The sequence below is a fragment of the Ctenocephalides felis genome, unplaced genomic scaffold (assembly GCF_003426905.1).
Source record: "Ctenocephalides felis isolate EL2017-DRISC unplaced genomic scaffold, ASM342690v1 CF-g0.4_SCAFFOLD_03570, whole genome shotgun sequence".
Classification (NCBI taxonomy): domain Eukaryota; kingdom Metazoa; phylum Arthropoda; class Insecta; order Siphonaptera; family Pulicidae; genus Ctenocephalides; species Ctenocephalides felis.
In genome coordinates, this window is record NW_020539724.1 from 4,770,205 (window position 1) to 4,786,958 (window position 16,754).

Genomic DNA, 16,754 nt, shown 5'->3' on the forward strand with positions numbered 1-16,754 from the left:
GGGAAAAAATGTATAACCAGACATCACCTTATTTTTTACGACGTCGCTATCGGGAGATAAACGGCAAAGTTAGAAAATCCTTAACACAAGTATTTTCTTTCGTTATCAGTTTTTTTGTTGTGAGCACTGTTGTTTAATTTACGAGTTTATAAGATGCATTCAACAGTGTTATTTATATAAACTCTAAAAAAGCTTATACGTGGGTAGGGCTAAAAAGGCCAACTGCACCTTTACCCTGGCAAAGTTGTAAACAGTAAAAAAAAAAATTTTACAAAATAAATTATATAAATAGATATTTCCAATTCTGGTGATTAATATTTTTGACTAAATACCAGATTAAGGTTATATAGAGTGTGATTTCTATTAAAAATGCATCCATGAAATTTATATTTTGTCTTAGTTGAATAACTTAGATATCATTTGTAAAATCCTTTCAAAATAGCATATTAGACCAGTTTGGCCCTGGACCCATATGGCGTAAAAATGACCAGGTTACAATTTTTTGAAAAATAGCAGAAAAACACATTTTATCGATTATGATTTAGCTGGAAATTTTACTGATCATAGTCAGATATTAAAATAAGAAATTAAGACTATACGTACAGTTGATAATGCTCAAAAACTAAAACTTGTAATTAGTCTAGTGACAGTTATACAAATGTACTAATGAAATTTGTACAAATGTACTAATTAATATACTAATCATTGTACTAATTAACATATTAATTAATTTGTACAAATGTACTAATATAATTTGTACAAATGAACTAATGTAATTTGTACAAATGTATTTATTTTTTTCACTTGATGTACTTTTCAACGTAGGCCGAAACTTGCGGACTTTATAAATTTGCAATTTTTATTTATAATTTTTATATTTAATTGCTGTCATATCAGAATTAATTTTTTCCAGACATAACATCTGTTATAAAATCGTGTAAAAAACGCGACGAATTTTAAGTGCGACAATTTGAGCATTGCATTCATTCATAAAGTGATTTAAAGTGATATTTTTTTTGAGATATTTTATATTATCCAAAGAAAATTAATAATTTTAGTATTTGTTGAAAATTGGATTTTTATTTATTGAATCTAACTTGAAAATATCAATATCATAAATGCAGTTGGTATGTTTTGAAAGGGCTATATATAGGGCATTGATCTTAATATAATAATATAAAAGATATCTATTGAATAAAATACGGAAAAAGCTCACTAATCCGACACTTTCATAGACCGGCATCTCCAATAATCTTTACTAGGCAAATTTTTGAAAAAAAAATTGATATTTCTAGTATCAACTATTAAAACTTGATTAACTTTTTCACTATAATGCAGTATCCGAACGTTCACTCTACATTTCACTTGTGTACCCAATATTGTTTTTCTCTTAAATATATTTACATACAATTTAAAAAATTTAAAGTTTGGACCTTTATATGTGTTGTTATAAAGGTAATTACAAAGGGCATTTCTTACAACCTGACAGATAACGAAAAACATGTCGCTTTTCAAACGATAATTGCTCTTTTAACGTTTTCCATTCGATAATGCAACTTATATTCCTAACATTTTTATATTCTAGTTACAGTTGCGTTCATTTCGTTTATTGTAAATATTCTGTATATTATCTTTTATATCCCCATTTTATTATATTTTTATAAACTGTGCTCGGAATCTTTATGATACATGGGATTGCTCATATTTTTTCTCGGTCAGACGATGACATTAAATATTTATAAGTTAGTCAGATGTAGACAATGTTATATATGAAGGTGTCAAGCCAAAAAGGGAGTTATAACATAAATGCCTTTGGCATTAAATAAATTTTTCATGAAAATGGTAGAATGAAAATTAATTACTTATCAGGGTATTAACGATATAGTTGAATCTTTTGAGTATAAATCTTTTTTCTCCAAACAAATTATATCACATATTTTTGCCAATTTGAGTTCCTGGGAAAAATCAATCAGTACGACACAACACAAATATATTTTTCCCGTCCATAGATATTGGATATTCATATATCAGAATTAAATATTCATAGTATTCCGATTAACATGAAAATGTTTTTTCGTATATTTCCTCGTGCTTTCTTAATTGCGACATGAATGTGGTGTTTTAGAGAATCACAGGTTTTCTAATCTAAATGGAAACTCGGAATTCTCGGAATAAATTATACGTTTAAAGGTTAAGAAAATACGTGAATCATTGTGAAAAGATTTTATGAAACTTTCGGAAATATCTCAGGGTATTCTTTATAGCTAAGGAAGTTGAAAGTACAATGAACACCTAAATTCTGTATCCATATGCAAATTATAAAGATAATTGAATGACTTGGTGCACTTGTGAAAATCTTATCTTCTGGTCAAGATAATATGAAACTATTAGTGAAATGATAGTAATGCTCCCAAATGTGATCAAATTTAAATTTAATAATCATACAATTACCAAATTTAGTAAATTATTTTTCATCATGAAAGAAATTCTAAATTGAGCATATAATTATACTGAAGCATAAAAAATTACAACAATGTAATGTGATCATCATAATACTAAAAAATTGAAATAGCTACTTTAGACGCCTTTATATAGAGAATTAGGTATATCTCATACTTTGAAAGAAAAGTTTAATGAAAATTTGAGAGGATACATGTATCAATTTAACAGTACTTGTTAACAATAATAATTAATATAAAATAGTTAAAATTTTTATTCATTTTTATTTGCAGAAAGTAAGATAACACGTTCCTAAAATTGTTGTATATCATATATTATTATAAAATGGTGTAATTAATGTTTCAACACAACTATTTAATTATGTAATTATTTTTTAATGATTGTATTTAACGTGTTGTTACTTTATTTTTATAAAAATAGTAATTTTTCCCATATTTCATTGTAAGTAATTTCAATTCTAAAAAGGTCCCTTTACCGTATTGCCTCCTTCGTTGCGTGTGCCATTACACCTAAACTAGCTTGTGGATTATAGCCACGATATGAATGAATTTCATGCGAGGAAAATCGATTTGAAAACTTGAATATAATATGTGAAAACGCGGACTGTGTGTTCTTATACCGATGTTGTTAAATCGGGGTTAGCGACATTGACGCCGCTATAGCGACCACAATTCTATACCGGAAAATCCTTTGTCGGATTCGCGTACTTTTGGTCGAAATTCAGCGGCGATTACGGGCCAACTATCGTGTGTACGTAGTACATGTGAGATTTATGAGTGGATTAGTGAATAAGGGACTTTGGGATATGTGAAATAGTGGGTTAAATGTTGTTTAAAATAATCAGGTAATGAAACGAAAATATCCGGGAAATAATAGATCGTTTTCTATTGGCCTTACTATTTCCAGCTTTTGCATTGTTGAAGTAAAAATCCGTACAAATGCAACGGAAGTGCGTTACGGCAGATAAGATAAGAGTCGAGTGCCAATGATTCGTCATTCGCTCTCGATGATATCATTTCTATACGGGTCGATTGTGATTAGTCGTCGTGTATGTGAATAGAGATTTGTCGTTGTATGCATACCGGCATCAACGTTATATGCGTACCGATAACAACAAGGTAATCGGCATAGATAAATAAACATTTTAAAGTTACATTGTAGTACAAATCTTGATTTAATAAAAAATGCCTTAATCAGAAGAATATTTTACCCTGTTCCTTGAAAATAATAGAACAAATTAAACATTTGGCCGTGTACTAAACGTAAGTTTATTGATTAGAAATTAATTATATATTATTCGTAGTTTCTATACATCTTTGAAGTTATTGAAATGGAAAATATTTTTTAGGCAAAACAGATATTACAGCTGTTCAAAAAATGAGATTATATCGCCAGCAAAAAAAGTAAAAAAATACAAGCAGTCAATGAATGGTTGTTAATTTTAATTACTTGAAGTTCTTCAAATAGAATTACATGATGAGTGAAGTTAGTTACGATTGTACCATGACCCTGACCGTCTAGACGAGGTCGTGAGTTCGAACCTCGCTCTGGATAATTTGACATCATGCAGTAGCGATATCCATTTTCCTAGATCAAAAATTATGTTCTCAATTGGAAATATCCCATTTCGAGCACTGAGGTGTGGGATGGCAATGGAAAATCCTTCACACTAATCTTCCTTGAATCGAGTTGGGGCAGTCCTAGATCCATTAATACTCCATTATTACCCTAATGTTTTCTTCATCATATTGGTATTTACGTGCTTCTAGATTTTAACATATTTCCATGTCCTTTTATATCCAATGTTCTAAATTACATTATTTATTGAATACTCCTTTCTATTTTACAAATTTTCTATATCCCAATCTATTCAATGTTCCACCTCATGTTGTATTTTACGTACTTCTTTATTTTTAAACTCTTTTTGTATGCTATTCTATTCAAAGTTCAAGTATATTAATCCAATACATTATTCTTAATACAAGTATATCCACTTTTGGACCTCTTACACCAAGAAAATGGCATTGAAAGCACATTTTTTTATTTTTTTTAAATAATAAAGTCCTGAGGGACAAGCTGTCATTATAGATACGAAACAATAACATACACCTTCCTAGTTTATTCTATAATATTTCTCACTCTGTGATAATTATTTTTTACTTATATAGATATGTTCTAGAATGTGATCCAAATGATGATTTTTGTATTTGTTTCTCGCTTATTAATATTTATCTTATTATACAATACCAATTAAAATTTGTAATAACTATAATTATTTACTATACACTTCCATTAATAATCAGATTCATTTACATCAGCTCGTAAATAGAAGTAGAAAATAATTAATATAATTGTTGTCATGATTCACATATGTCTAGTATAAATCTGAATATTGAAAATTTCTGAGAAAATTTCAATAACATGAGACTGATACATATGTATCAGTCTCATGTTATTGAAATTTTCTCAGAAATTTTCAATATTCAGATTTATACTAGACATATTTTTCCATTGCAATTAATAAAAAAAAATCTAGTATTTTTATGCACAATTTGTTTCTGATTTCTGAGAACCGCCTAAAAATTTGATGTGTATATACAATGTCTCAGTAACTATTTCATTTTTTTTGTCCTCTGAATTGCCTTTTATAGCAATATTCATATAAAATGATTTTTTTAGAAATCCTACTTTGATTTGTCCTATTTTCTTCTTAAGAATGTAAAAACTCCTTAATCATTTATAGATCATAAAAACCACCTAATTTAGGTAACTATTTTTAGACAGACGCACCCTAAACAAATAATGGTCAAATATCTGCCCATTTATTATAGGGCGTTTTATCAAAACGACAGTGAGATTTAAATAAATACAAGATAATATAATGGATTTCAAGCATTAGAGTTTAGTTCCATTATTTTTATATAATTTTGATTAATAGTTTCAGTTCTATCATAAATACTGAATTATGCATGAAAGTATAAAAGTGTCTGTTGAAATATGGGTCATTCTGGGAATGGGTGTAACCCGATCTTGAACGTTTTGTAAAAAGCACAATAGTTAGGGGTTGAATTATTTCGTATGTGACCTATTTGAAGATACACGAACATATGGTTCGGTGAAATAATAAAATGTCTCAAATTTAAAAAAAATTAATATTTCAAATATTTTATTGAAACAAAATGTGTTAGCAAAGTGTTATCAAATAATTTAAACAAAATAAGTAATTTAGTAAATACCAGAACATAGAAAATCTTTTACATCCAAGCAAAATGTTAAGTTTTGAAATTAATTGCTATCAAATTTATTGCTCATAATTTCATAAACCCATGCAAAGTCCTAATTACTCAGACAAATCCTTTAACTTTCATTAAATTTGCATGTTTGTGAGATAACACTTCGCATTAACTTTTCGCTGAAAATTAAATTAGAGTAAGGTAAATTCGTCCTGCTAAGTGTGTGACAATAAAATTTTCCTTTAATCAAAAGTTTCACACTCTCAGATTAACTCGTTGAATTTAATTTATTTTTAGCCCAAGTTACAATATATTTTTCACAGCAAGAAACCCCGAAAGTTATATGAATAGTTAAAACTCGGGGTAAGAGTATCATGAATACTATAGTTGGGCAATACGATGAACACTAAAGTTACGAACTACTATATGAATATTCATGGTAAATTGTTAGACATTTCATGAAATTTGTTAGAAAATTATTTATTTAATGAAGTGCCAGTTGATGATTATTACAAAAATCAGAATTACTATCTTGACCATTAATTTCCATTCCATGTTACTATTACTATATTAAATTTATATCAATATTTCATATTACTTCGTCGTGTGTCTGTCGTAGACACCTGGCTCATCCTTAAATAAGTTAGGGACTTGGAAACATACACGATATGGAAATCTGTCATCTAAAGCAGAGAAATCCATTTCGTATTCACAAAGCAAAAGGATTTTCATTTTTATAAATTCATATGAATTTTCTGCCATTCATTCAAATTTTATATATTCTATTATCTTGTAATAAAGTATGTATAACGAACAAGAGAGCAAAAATAAAATATTAGTTGGGAGCGAAATTGTTTTCCAATATCACTTTTATGGTGGTGGATTTTGAAGCAATTTGCATGGTAATAATTTAAAGTTGGTTTGAATTAAATATTTTTATGGACCGTTTATAAAAGAATGAAATTTTATATAAAATGGATAATGTGTTTATGAACTCTACGGTTTGTAGATGATACTTCGAGAATATTTACAAAGAAAAATACTATTTTTTGGATTGAATATAAAAATGAAATAATAGTTGAAATTGAAAAATGAAATAATATTGTCAATTCTCATACTATTCTTATACGTTTCGGCACTTGATATGTGTCATAATTCAGCAAATAATACCAGAAAGAATTAAGCAGAAAGTTAACACATTTTTCATGTAAAATTTTAATTAACATAACGTCGAAATCCGCAATATAATTGTATTAAATCGGAAAAATTCGTTACGTCAAAAAAATTCTAGCTAAAATGAGTTAATGCTGTTTTTATTACCGAATTTTTTTTTAGTTCAAAAAAGTGCTATGAAAACAAACTCCTTTTATATAAAGCAATAATTATCCCAATCTGGACATACGGAATTGAGCTATGGGCGTGCGCAAGCAATTCAAATATAAAAAAATACAAATAGCGCAATCGAAAATTTTAAGATGCATTGTGAACGCACCCTGGTATATTACAAATGACACCCTACATAAAAACCTAAAAATAAAAACTATTAATGAAATGATAAAAAAAAGAGCAAAAAATGCCACGAAAAAATTCCAAACATATATTTAAAAGAATTAAGCGAGGAATATCTCATAGGAGATAATCTCTTAAATGCATTTACACCCAGCATATTGTCTTAAAAAATGTATATTATTTTGATTGGCAATAAAACTATGCAAAAAAAAATATTTTTTTTGAATATTAAAATCTTTTGAGTAAAATTTTTCAGAAAATACGTAAAAATTTAGCACTTAGTATGAAACTAATAGTATGCATATAAATAATTATAACTCAATAAAATCCAACCTTATGGCTATTTATTAACTTAAAAAGATTTAATTTAAAAATAATATTATTAATATCCTATAATTATTTTAATAATTCGATCAATTACACTGCAATTAAAAATGTAAATTCCTTAGTAGTGTGAAAATTACAGTATTCGCAAGACACTATGTACCAATAAATCATAATATTAATTGCATCGTTTTATGCAATTTTCTGGTCGAGTGAGTTGTTCGACACGCGTCGTGTGATATGGCCGAAACTGATTAAATATTTATCACCTAGTTCTAGAAGCAAGATGATTCCAGTAGGTTTAAACAGGGAAATGAATAATTCATAAAGACACTGGTCCTGGTAGCAGGACTTGATAAGATATTACGACATTCTATTAAAAAGTAAATAACGAACATTACGGCCCGAGAGTCTCCTTAATGTCTGCACTCACTTGTTTAAATAATGTACTTTTTCCGTGAGATACATAATTTATCAATCCTTTTTAGTATTATCACTGTATCATGATGAATGGATTCGCTACAAGAACAGATAATCCTGCTTATGGAGTAAAGGATACCTTTGAATATACGAGAATATAGGGTATTTGTTGTGCATATTTAAGGGTAATACTTAGAGCTATAGACTTGGAATCAGGAGTTCCAGGTTTGATACCCGCTACAAAAGTTTCACTTGGATAGCAATATGTTTCCAAGTGAAAATATCCCTCCTTGGCATGACTGCACAAACAAAACCATCTGTATTCCAAAATTGTGATAATAAATTCATCACATAAGAATAGGACAACCCTTGGGTTTCCATCTTTAAAGCAAAGTTGATAACCATCAATATTAGCAAACAGAAGTCAATAATTTTTAGAGAGCAAACCAACGATTTTCTAACCAATCTTTAATTGATACATTTTTATTATTACAATTTTATTACTGAAGATACATTTTTACATCCACGACAGTGAAGGGATATTTTCACTTAAAACAAGTAAAAACAAATATCACTTACAGCTTGATATAAGGCTGGCCAAGGTGGTTATCTAACAAGGTTGCGAGGCCAAAGCTTTTTTACCGAGCCACGACAAACAAGAACAGAAATGAAATAAATCGTATGAATTTCGACTAAAAAAATTATTAGAATGTTTTGAAAATTTTAATAGCAATTTTATGAAAATAAAGCGTGAGGATTTTCTTGTAAATTATTTTTTTCAGTAAAAAATACTTTTTGCTCTTAAATAAATGATTGCAATTTAATATTAAAAAGGTATAATTTAAAACAGAATGATTTTAACGCTACTTCTTTATTAAGAATTCTGATCTCGTTTGCAAATCTAATTCCTCTTGGGAGTTGGTATAAATCAAATGAAAACGCTATAGTTGATTTAAAATTTATCGCATATTTATATTTAACAGGAAATAAACATTAATATAGATTGTTTGAAAGATCGCTTAATGATAAAGATTATTTGAAAGATTGCTTAATAACACGCAAAAAATCTAATCAATAAAAATATATTCCCTATTTATTGCAACAAGCATATTAATATATTTTGAAAGGCTTCAAAGTAGGTGATGAAAAATTCGTTAAATTATTCATCAAATAGGAAAGCTAAATCATGTGTAAAATATAAATTTTCCAAAGTGATTCAAAACCATGTCACTATATCAAAAATCTATGAAATCAAGTATGAAATTTAGGTGCAACATTGTGACCTTAATCGATGTTAAAGGGAAGGAAAAAAAGATAAAAGTCGTTGAAGTGAAAAACTTTCGTCCCAAGAAAAACATTTTCTTTGTTACCGCAATAACAATTTTAGGCAACCGGAAAAAAGTAAGAAAAAATATCCAGACAAACATAAAATAGGGAAAATGATCACTAATTTAATTGAATCAAATAAGATTAAGTATGAAAATTTATGAAAAATTAGGTATAAAACAGGAAAGAAAATAATCATTGATTTAAATGAATAGAAACAGGTTAATTGCATATTTCCTTACAAGTTGTAGAAAAAGTTGTTTGAAACAAATTTTTGAAATTGTGATATTGTAATGAATTATATCTTAAAATATTAAAGAATTGTCTATCAAAACAATTCCACGTGCTGGATTAAATATTACAAGTATCAATAATTATACTTTAAATCCGGCAAAATTCAAATGAAACAAATGTTTTGAAAACCTCCATATCCAGTTACCACGTGTATCAAGAACGTTTAATAAAATGCATTATTATCATTCATTATACAATAATATATTCATATTAGCTGAAGATCGGGTTATATTTTTCATACATTGTAATTAAATTTGTGACGCAAGATAGAATTAATAAAGAAAAAAATCTTTTAGCCTTTCGAATGGATACAGAAAAAGAAAATTAATTATGGAACAAAATTATGTTTTGTTCGAATAATTACAACAGTATTATAATAGTTGTGGAAATTATAGATTACCTTTATAAACCATATAATCTATTTTTTTAATGTATTGGATTATCCGTTCGTTAAATTACGAATGCTGAAAGTGTTTGTACTTTTGAGAAAAATAAAAATTTGAAGTAAAAATAAATAATTGAAAAAATAACTATATACTGCAGACTATGTATACATTTATATTTAAAAAAAATGGAATTTGTGAAACAAAATGTTTGACATTTCTTTTAATAAAGTTTTCCACGTTGCGAGGACAAGGTCGTTAAAGTTTTCTGTGGTTTTCAAGCATCGGTTTTTATATGAAGACACCGATAAAATCAAGTTCATTTTGAAGAATGATTAAATATATGTGTAAAATAATTTTGAAGAAGGTACAAAAAACTTGTGTGATTTTTCCAGAACCTTGTGAAAACTGGTATACAAATGTGTAAGTTTTCTTGGGTGTTTAATTCTACCAAATTGAATTTACAAAATTGATTATATTGATAATTTTGGAACCAAAGTTTAGACACATAAAATTTGATAGATTATTAGAAATTTATAAACGTGATTGATGAAACATGAATCAATCATCAATGTCAAATCAAAATTAACTTGGAATTCACTGGCTAAATTTCCAATTTATCAAGTTCATAAAACGCTAGTTATTGGCAACAATCGATAATATAAAAAACAAGTATGAAGGCATAGTACAACCACAAATTTAATATTGTAAAGAACTTTTTTTTAATAATAAACATAATCAAAAACGTAGAAAGTATTGATTATTCTAATGAGCTCTTTAATGGGACCATGTGCATACTTACACATTGCGAATAAAATGCAAAAATTAATCAAACAGAAGAAAAATTTAGTAATTCCACAGTATGTCCTAAATTTTTGATATTTTTTTATATTATTGTATTAAGAATTCCCAAAAAGTTCATAAATTTCCAATACTACAATCGAACAGAAAAAGTAATTTGAAGAATTTCTACAAAATGTCCAGAATTTCAAAATGTTGGATATTTCTTACATAATTTTATTAAAAATTTACAAAAAAGTTGATACATTTCCAAGCACTACAATCAAACAGAAAAAGTAATTTGAAAGATTTCTACAATATGTCTAGAATTTCACAATGTTGAATATTTCTTATAGCATTGCATTAAGAATTTACATAAAAAAGTTCCTAAATTTCCAAGCACTACAATCGAAAAGAAGAAGTAATTTGAAGCATTTCCACAATATGTCCAAAATTTCAAAATATTGGATATTTTTTATATTATTGTATTAAGAATTTACAAAAAAGTTGATAAATTTCCAAGCACTACAATCGAACAGAATAAGTAATTTGAAGCATTTCTGCAATATGTCCAGAAATTCTAATATTTCTTACATAATTTTATTAAGAATTTACAAAAAAGTTCCTAAGTTTCCAAGCACTACAATCAAACAGAAGAAGTAATTTGAAGCAATTTGGGCAGTAGTAAATCTTTATGTATAATAAAAAAACAAGAAAATTGAAGCATATCTGCAATATGTCCAGAATTTCAAATATTTTGTACATTCCAAAATTCCCAAGAACTACATATTTGTAGCAAACAATGAAATAAAAAAAAATTACTACTAAAAATATACTACCAGAAATTTAATATGAAATTAAGCCTGAATTAATTAATATGAAAATAAATGTTTTATAAAAAGAAAAAAAATCAAATATGTATATGGTACAAGTAATTTTTAATAGGACTATCCTACTCTTCTTGCATCAAATACAAAAATTTATCAGATGAGGTCAATTTAAGCATTACTACTATAATATGTCTAAAATTTCCAATATTTTTTATATATTTTTTTCCAAAAAAGTTTGATAATGTCTGATATAGTTATCAGTTTCCTTACAATACATGATGGGATTGAAAAACACTATGAGAAAGTCGCAACGGAATGAAGAAGTCTGTCAATTGCGGAAGTCATATACATACATATGATTCCTATAAGCGTAGCTCGGGAAAATGTTGAAGAAAATGAAAAAAGCTTTGTATTTTTAATTAAAATTATGATAAAGGATAATGTATAAAAGCTTTCGAAAGTTTTAATAAAGAGATAATTATTAGAAAAATGTTATGGCAACGTATCAAGTAAGGTATAGAAATCTTTAGGGTACAAAAACTTTTGTAATAAAGTTATAATTCCTTTAATTTTGTATTATAATTTTGGTTTAATTTCAGATGCCGAACCATACATTAGAACACTCACCGAATGCGGCTTTAAACAAAACCTTACTTGATAAGTATATGGACCTGCCTATACCCGAAAACAAAGTCCAAGCAACTTACATATGGATTGATGGAACTGGAGAAAATGTTCGAGCTAAGGATCGAACGTTGGACTTCATTCCTACTTGTCCTAAAGGTTAGTTAAATTATGAAATTTAACTGAAGCCAGAACGTAAGCAAAAGTTACCAAAACCATCAGGATCAATTCCAATTCCAAGCTTCCATTTCAAAATTATGAATTAGTTCTTTATATCCATATCATGTCATGTATAATATACTGAATCCAACATGTGATGTGATGAAGGTGATGAAATAAATCAGAATCATACATATTTATGAATCTGTGAATTTTGTACCCATATCAAAAATATGTTCTAACCAGAAAAAAGTATTAGTCCTTATTATTGAAATTTCAATGTCCATGATAGGTTAACGGTTGTACCACTAAAGGAAATAATTCTGTAATATTGTAATGTAAAATTTTTAGCATTTTCCAAATTTTTATTTAGTTGCCTATAGGCATTATAATTATTAACAATGGCTGAAATTAATAAAATTAGGTATTTTTACGTTTTTCAAAAATATGCAGAAGGTGTTATTAAGGTGCATAATGGCCTTAGTAGTACCTACTAATAAACAACCATATAAAATTCAACCTGAAGAGATCAATTTTTCTTTTGCTATTGGTTTCCAATTGGAACATAAGTATTCTTATTGAATGCACCTAATTCCGTGGCTCATGAGGGGCAAACCACTGACCTAATCGGTATTTCAATATTGAGCAAAAACAATTTTGAGAAAAATTGTATTTATTCATTATTTCTTCAAACTTATCAAAAAACTCTCTAACACGCTCATGAAAACAAGAAATTTTGCGCAGATATCAACAAGAAATTTTGCGCAGGTATGATTGAAGCAACAAGATGTTTGAAGTTTAAAATTAAAACTACAACCATAAACTTATAAAGAAAAGTTTACCATTTAAATATGATTAAGGAAAAAAATTCTAAAATTATATTATTGCCATAAGAGACCCACAACTTGGTCAAAAATATTAGTACATACTTCACAAAAAGCATTTTCTTAATTTTTCTGGTTTCATCCTTCTGGACCATATGGTTCCATCCTTCCAACCTTCAACTATAAACGTTTGTTTACTCAACTAAATATGTAGTTTTATTTAACGGTACTAGAAGATGTAATTTATGAATTATTTATCGAACAAAATATAGCCCGGTGTTTGGCAACTTTGGCAGTCACTCATTATTACTTGTGCAACTTTACCCTATATGGAGAGAAAAACAACCCCATTGAAAAAGCAGTAAAAATCGAAAACCTGATATTTTGTACGAGTGCAACGGAAAGCTTAGCAGATATCTGCTTTTTATAAAATTTATATAAACAAAATGTTCTAATATTTCTGCCATTATTTTCAGATCTTCCAATTTGGAACTACGACGGGAGTTCTACGTACCAAGCCTTAGGTAGCAACTCGGACACTTACCTGCACCCAGTCGCGATTTACAAGGACCCCTTCCGTAGAGGAAACAATATCTTAGTTTTATGCGATACGTATAAATATAATCATAAACCCACCGGTATGTAAATGATTGAAGAAATTGAGATTTAATGATACAAAACTAGCAATTTACAATAGTCATAAGTAAGCAATATTGACATCACTTACAATTAGTCCTTATTTAAGTCGTAATGTTAAAAGCAAAAAAATATTTGGGTTTTATAGTATTTTCATATCAAACAGCAAAAAATGAATAACAGTAAACGTGCAAATATTAATTTTGACAAGAATATATATAAAATGCATATGCACTCACCCATTCCTTAACATTTTTCTGCATGGTTTTGCACAATTATTAATTAAATAAAATCTTTGAAAAAGTTAGTAGCTGCATCTCACCACTACAAATTTTAACTAAAAAATTACTAACACATTAAGTAACAACAAATAAATAAAAAGAAATTAATCGTTATTAATATTAACAATGTTATATTACGTGCTACTCTTTGCAATAAAAATTAATGAATGACAGTTCAACGAACAGACATCAGGAGTGTAGGCACGGAGCAGTGTTGCCAACATTGCAACAAAATTAATGTATACAAAAAAAGTTTTTTCAAAAAAACATTTTAAAATTTATAAGGCATTTTGAAGAAAAATAATTTGGTAGTTTATTTATATAGACTTAAATTTTGCTTTAATATTTATTAGGATTTTAATATTTCCATGGATGATTATAAGCATTAAACATTTCCGACGCGTTCGATTCTAATATTAAGAAACAACTTCACTTCGATAAGCTATTAAGTTCTTTTTAAATCTCAATATAAAAGATTTCTTATAAAAAAAATAAATATTAGACAGTGATATATAAATATGTATAATTCAGATTCAAACAAAAGGCACTCATGTCTGGAAGCAGTCAACCGTTGTCCTGACGAAGAACCTTGGTTCGGTATAGAACAAGAATACACTTTATTAGATGTAGACTTACGCCCCCTTGGGTGGCCTAAAAACGGTTATCCAGGACCCCAAGGACCTTATTATTGCGGCGTCGGCGCTGACAAAGTTTACGCTAGAGATATCGTTGAAGCTCACTATAGGTAATAAAATTAATAACATCCCATTAGACAATTTGTTTAATATTATCTTTTTTCCAGAGCTTGCCTGTATGCTGGAATTCGCATTTCTGGTACCAATGCTGAAGTAATGCCAGCTCAATGGGAATTCCAAGTAGGTCCTTGTGAAGGTGTTAGCATCGGGGATGAACTGTGGGTGGCCCGATATCTGCTTCATAGAATAGCTGAAGAGTTTGGTGTGGTAGCAACCCTGGATCCAAAACCAATGCCGGGAGATTGGAATGGAGCAGGAGCTCATACAAATGTTAGCACCAAAAAGATGAGAGAAGAAAATGGAATAATGTATGCGCAAACATAAATAGCATTAAATAGATTATTATTGTTTAAGTAATAAAATATTTATCTCCTCAGTGAAATCGAAAAAGCCATTGACAAGCTTTCAAAATGCCACTTGAGACACATCCAAGCCTATGATCCTAAAGGAGGACGTGACAATGAACGTAGACTGACAGGTCGCCATGAAACCAGTTCCATCCATGATTTCAGTGCTGGTAAGTTTATTTTCCATATTTCATGGTCTTGGCACGTCATCATATGTAAGTTTTGGAGCATATATTGCACAATATTTCTTTTAGGTGTTGCAAATCGGGGTGCCAGCATTCGCATACCACGTGGGGTTGCAGAGGATAAGAAAGGCTATTTTGAAGATCGCAGACCAAGCTCCAATTGCGATCCCTATTCTGTTGTTGAGGCAATTGTTAGAACTTGTCTTCTTAATGAATAAAATAAGTTCTTAATAAGAAGTTGCACACCGCACACTAACCAAAAATTGTTATTAAATCTAACAAATACGTACTCATGTTATCATAACATGTTATTATATATTTAAATACATTTATATTGTACATACATAAAACAATGAGAAACACAATCAAAAATTTAAAAAAAAAATTGTTTTGTTTGTATTATGGCATATTCAATGCATGCCGCTAAAGCGGATTTGTTAAAAATTTATTATATTTTAAGTAAGTTCTTTCAATGATAAGGTAATTCAATTGATATAAAACATTGCCAGTTCATTTCATATCAAATTTAATAAAGATTATATTTAATATTATAAATTGCATTTTCAATTAAATAATGAGTGATAAAATGAATGAAATCTTAACAATGTAACATCTCAAGGGATCAAAATACTAATTATTATAATTTTGTAATATTATTTCACTCTTATGCTTTCATTGCTGCTTTTACTTGTGCTTGCTGAAACTGGTGTTGAAGCTTCTGCAAAGCATCACGGTGTTTATCCTGTTTCTTATCCAGATCTGCAATAAATATAAAAATTGATGTATGAAAATATTATACAAATCATGAGAAAAATCAGCAACTTTATAAAAGTAAATTCTTTAAATATTTAACTAAAATGACATGGAATAGGAAGCCATGCTGAAAGTTCCACAATGTTTTTAAAAAATGTTAAAAGATATTACCAGCAAAAAAAATGTTTTATTTAAAAAAATATTTCTGCAAGAGGTGTATAGTTATCACTTTTCCTGAAGTTTAAAATGTTTGATTAACCTCGAAGAGAAAAACCCAGAATTAGATCAATGTAAGAAGTTGCTATAATAAACTGAGAGCAAACAGTTTAAACCGAGCTTAGTTTTTGGGATGGACAAATAAAAATTCATATTCTTGAGATAAAAATATTGAATCTAGTCAACATAAAGAAAAATGTAATAGATCTAATTGTGATCACATCTGTTTATACAGTTATAAAATAAAACACATAAATGATTATTTTGAATAACATAATTGTAAAATTTGATTCAGAATTCATAAAAATATAGTATATAGTGTAGAGTTATCAAAAAAATATTAAAAACAGCCAGAATTCGTTTTTGATCACAGGCCAAATAGCACATTCAATTATTACCTGTAATAACACCGTTC

General features: G+C 28.2%; 1 protein-coding gene across 1 annotated transcript; it reads left to right on the forward strand.

Moving 5' to 3' along the window:
* Positions 1 to 12,158: 12,158 nt before the first annotated feature.
* On the forward strand, positions 12,159 to 15,728 carry LOC113383758 (glutamine synthetase 2 cytoplasmic-like). Its single transcript, XM_026622008.1, has 6 exons — positions 12,159 to 12,342; positions 13,643 to 13,804; positions 14,615 to 14,828; positions 14,886 to 15,146; positions 15,216 to 15,355; positions 15,440 to 15,728. Exons 1-6 carry the CDS (start codon positions 12,159 to 12,161, stop codon positions 15,586 to 15,588), a joined length of 1,110 nt encoding a protein of 369 aa, XP_026477793.1. The 3' UTR covers positions 15,589 to 15,728.
* The last annotated feature ends 1,026 nt before the right edge of the window (positions 15,729 to 16,754 follow it).

What these genes read in the sequence shown, in the direction of transcription:
- LOC113383758 (XM_026622008.1), top strand. Translation starts at nt 12,159, where the DNA reads ATGCCGAACCATACATTAGAACACTCACCGAATGCGGCTTTAAACAAA. An exon ending in CATTCCTACTTGTCCTAAAG is followed by an intron (nt 12,343 to 13,642) that starts GTTAGTTAAATT and finishes CATTATTTTCAG; the next exon opens with ATCTTCCAATTTGGAACTAC. An exon ending in ATCGTTGAAGCTCACTATAG is followed by an intron (nt 14,829 to 14,885) that starts GTAATAAAATTA and finishes TCTTTTTTCCAG; the next exon opens with AGCTTGCCTGTATGCTGGAA.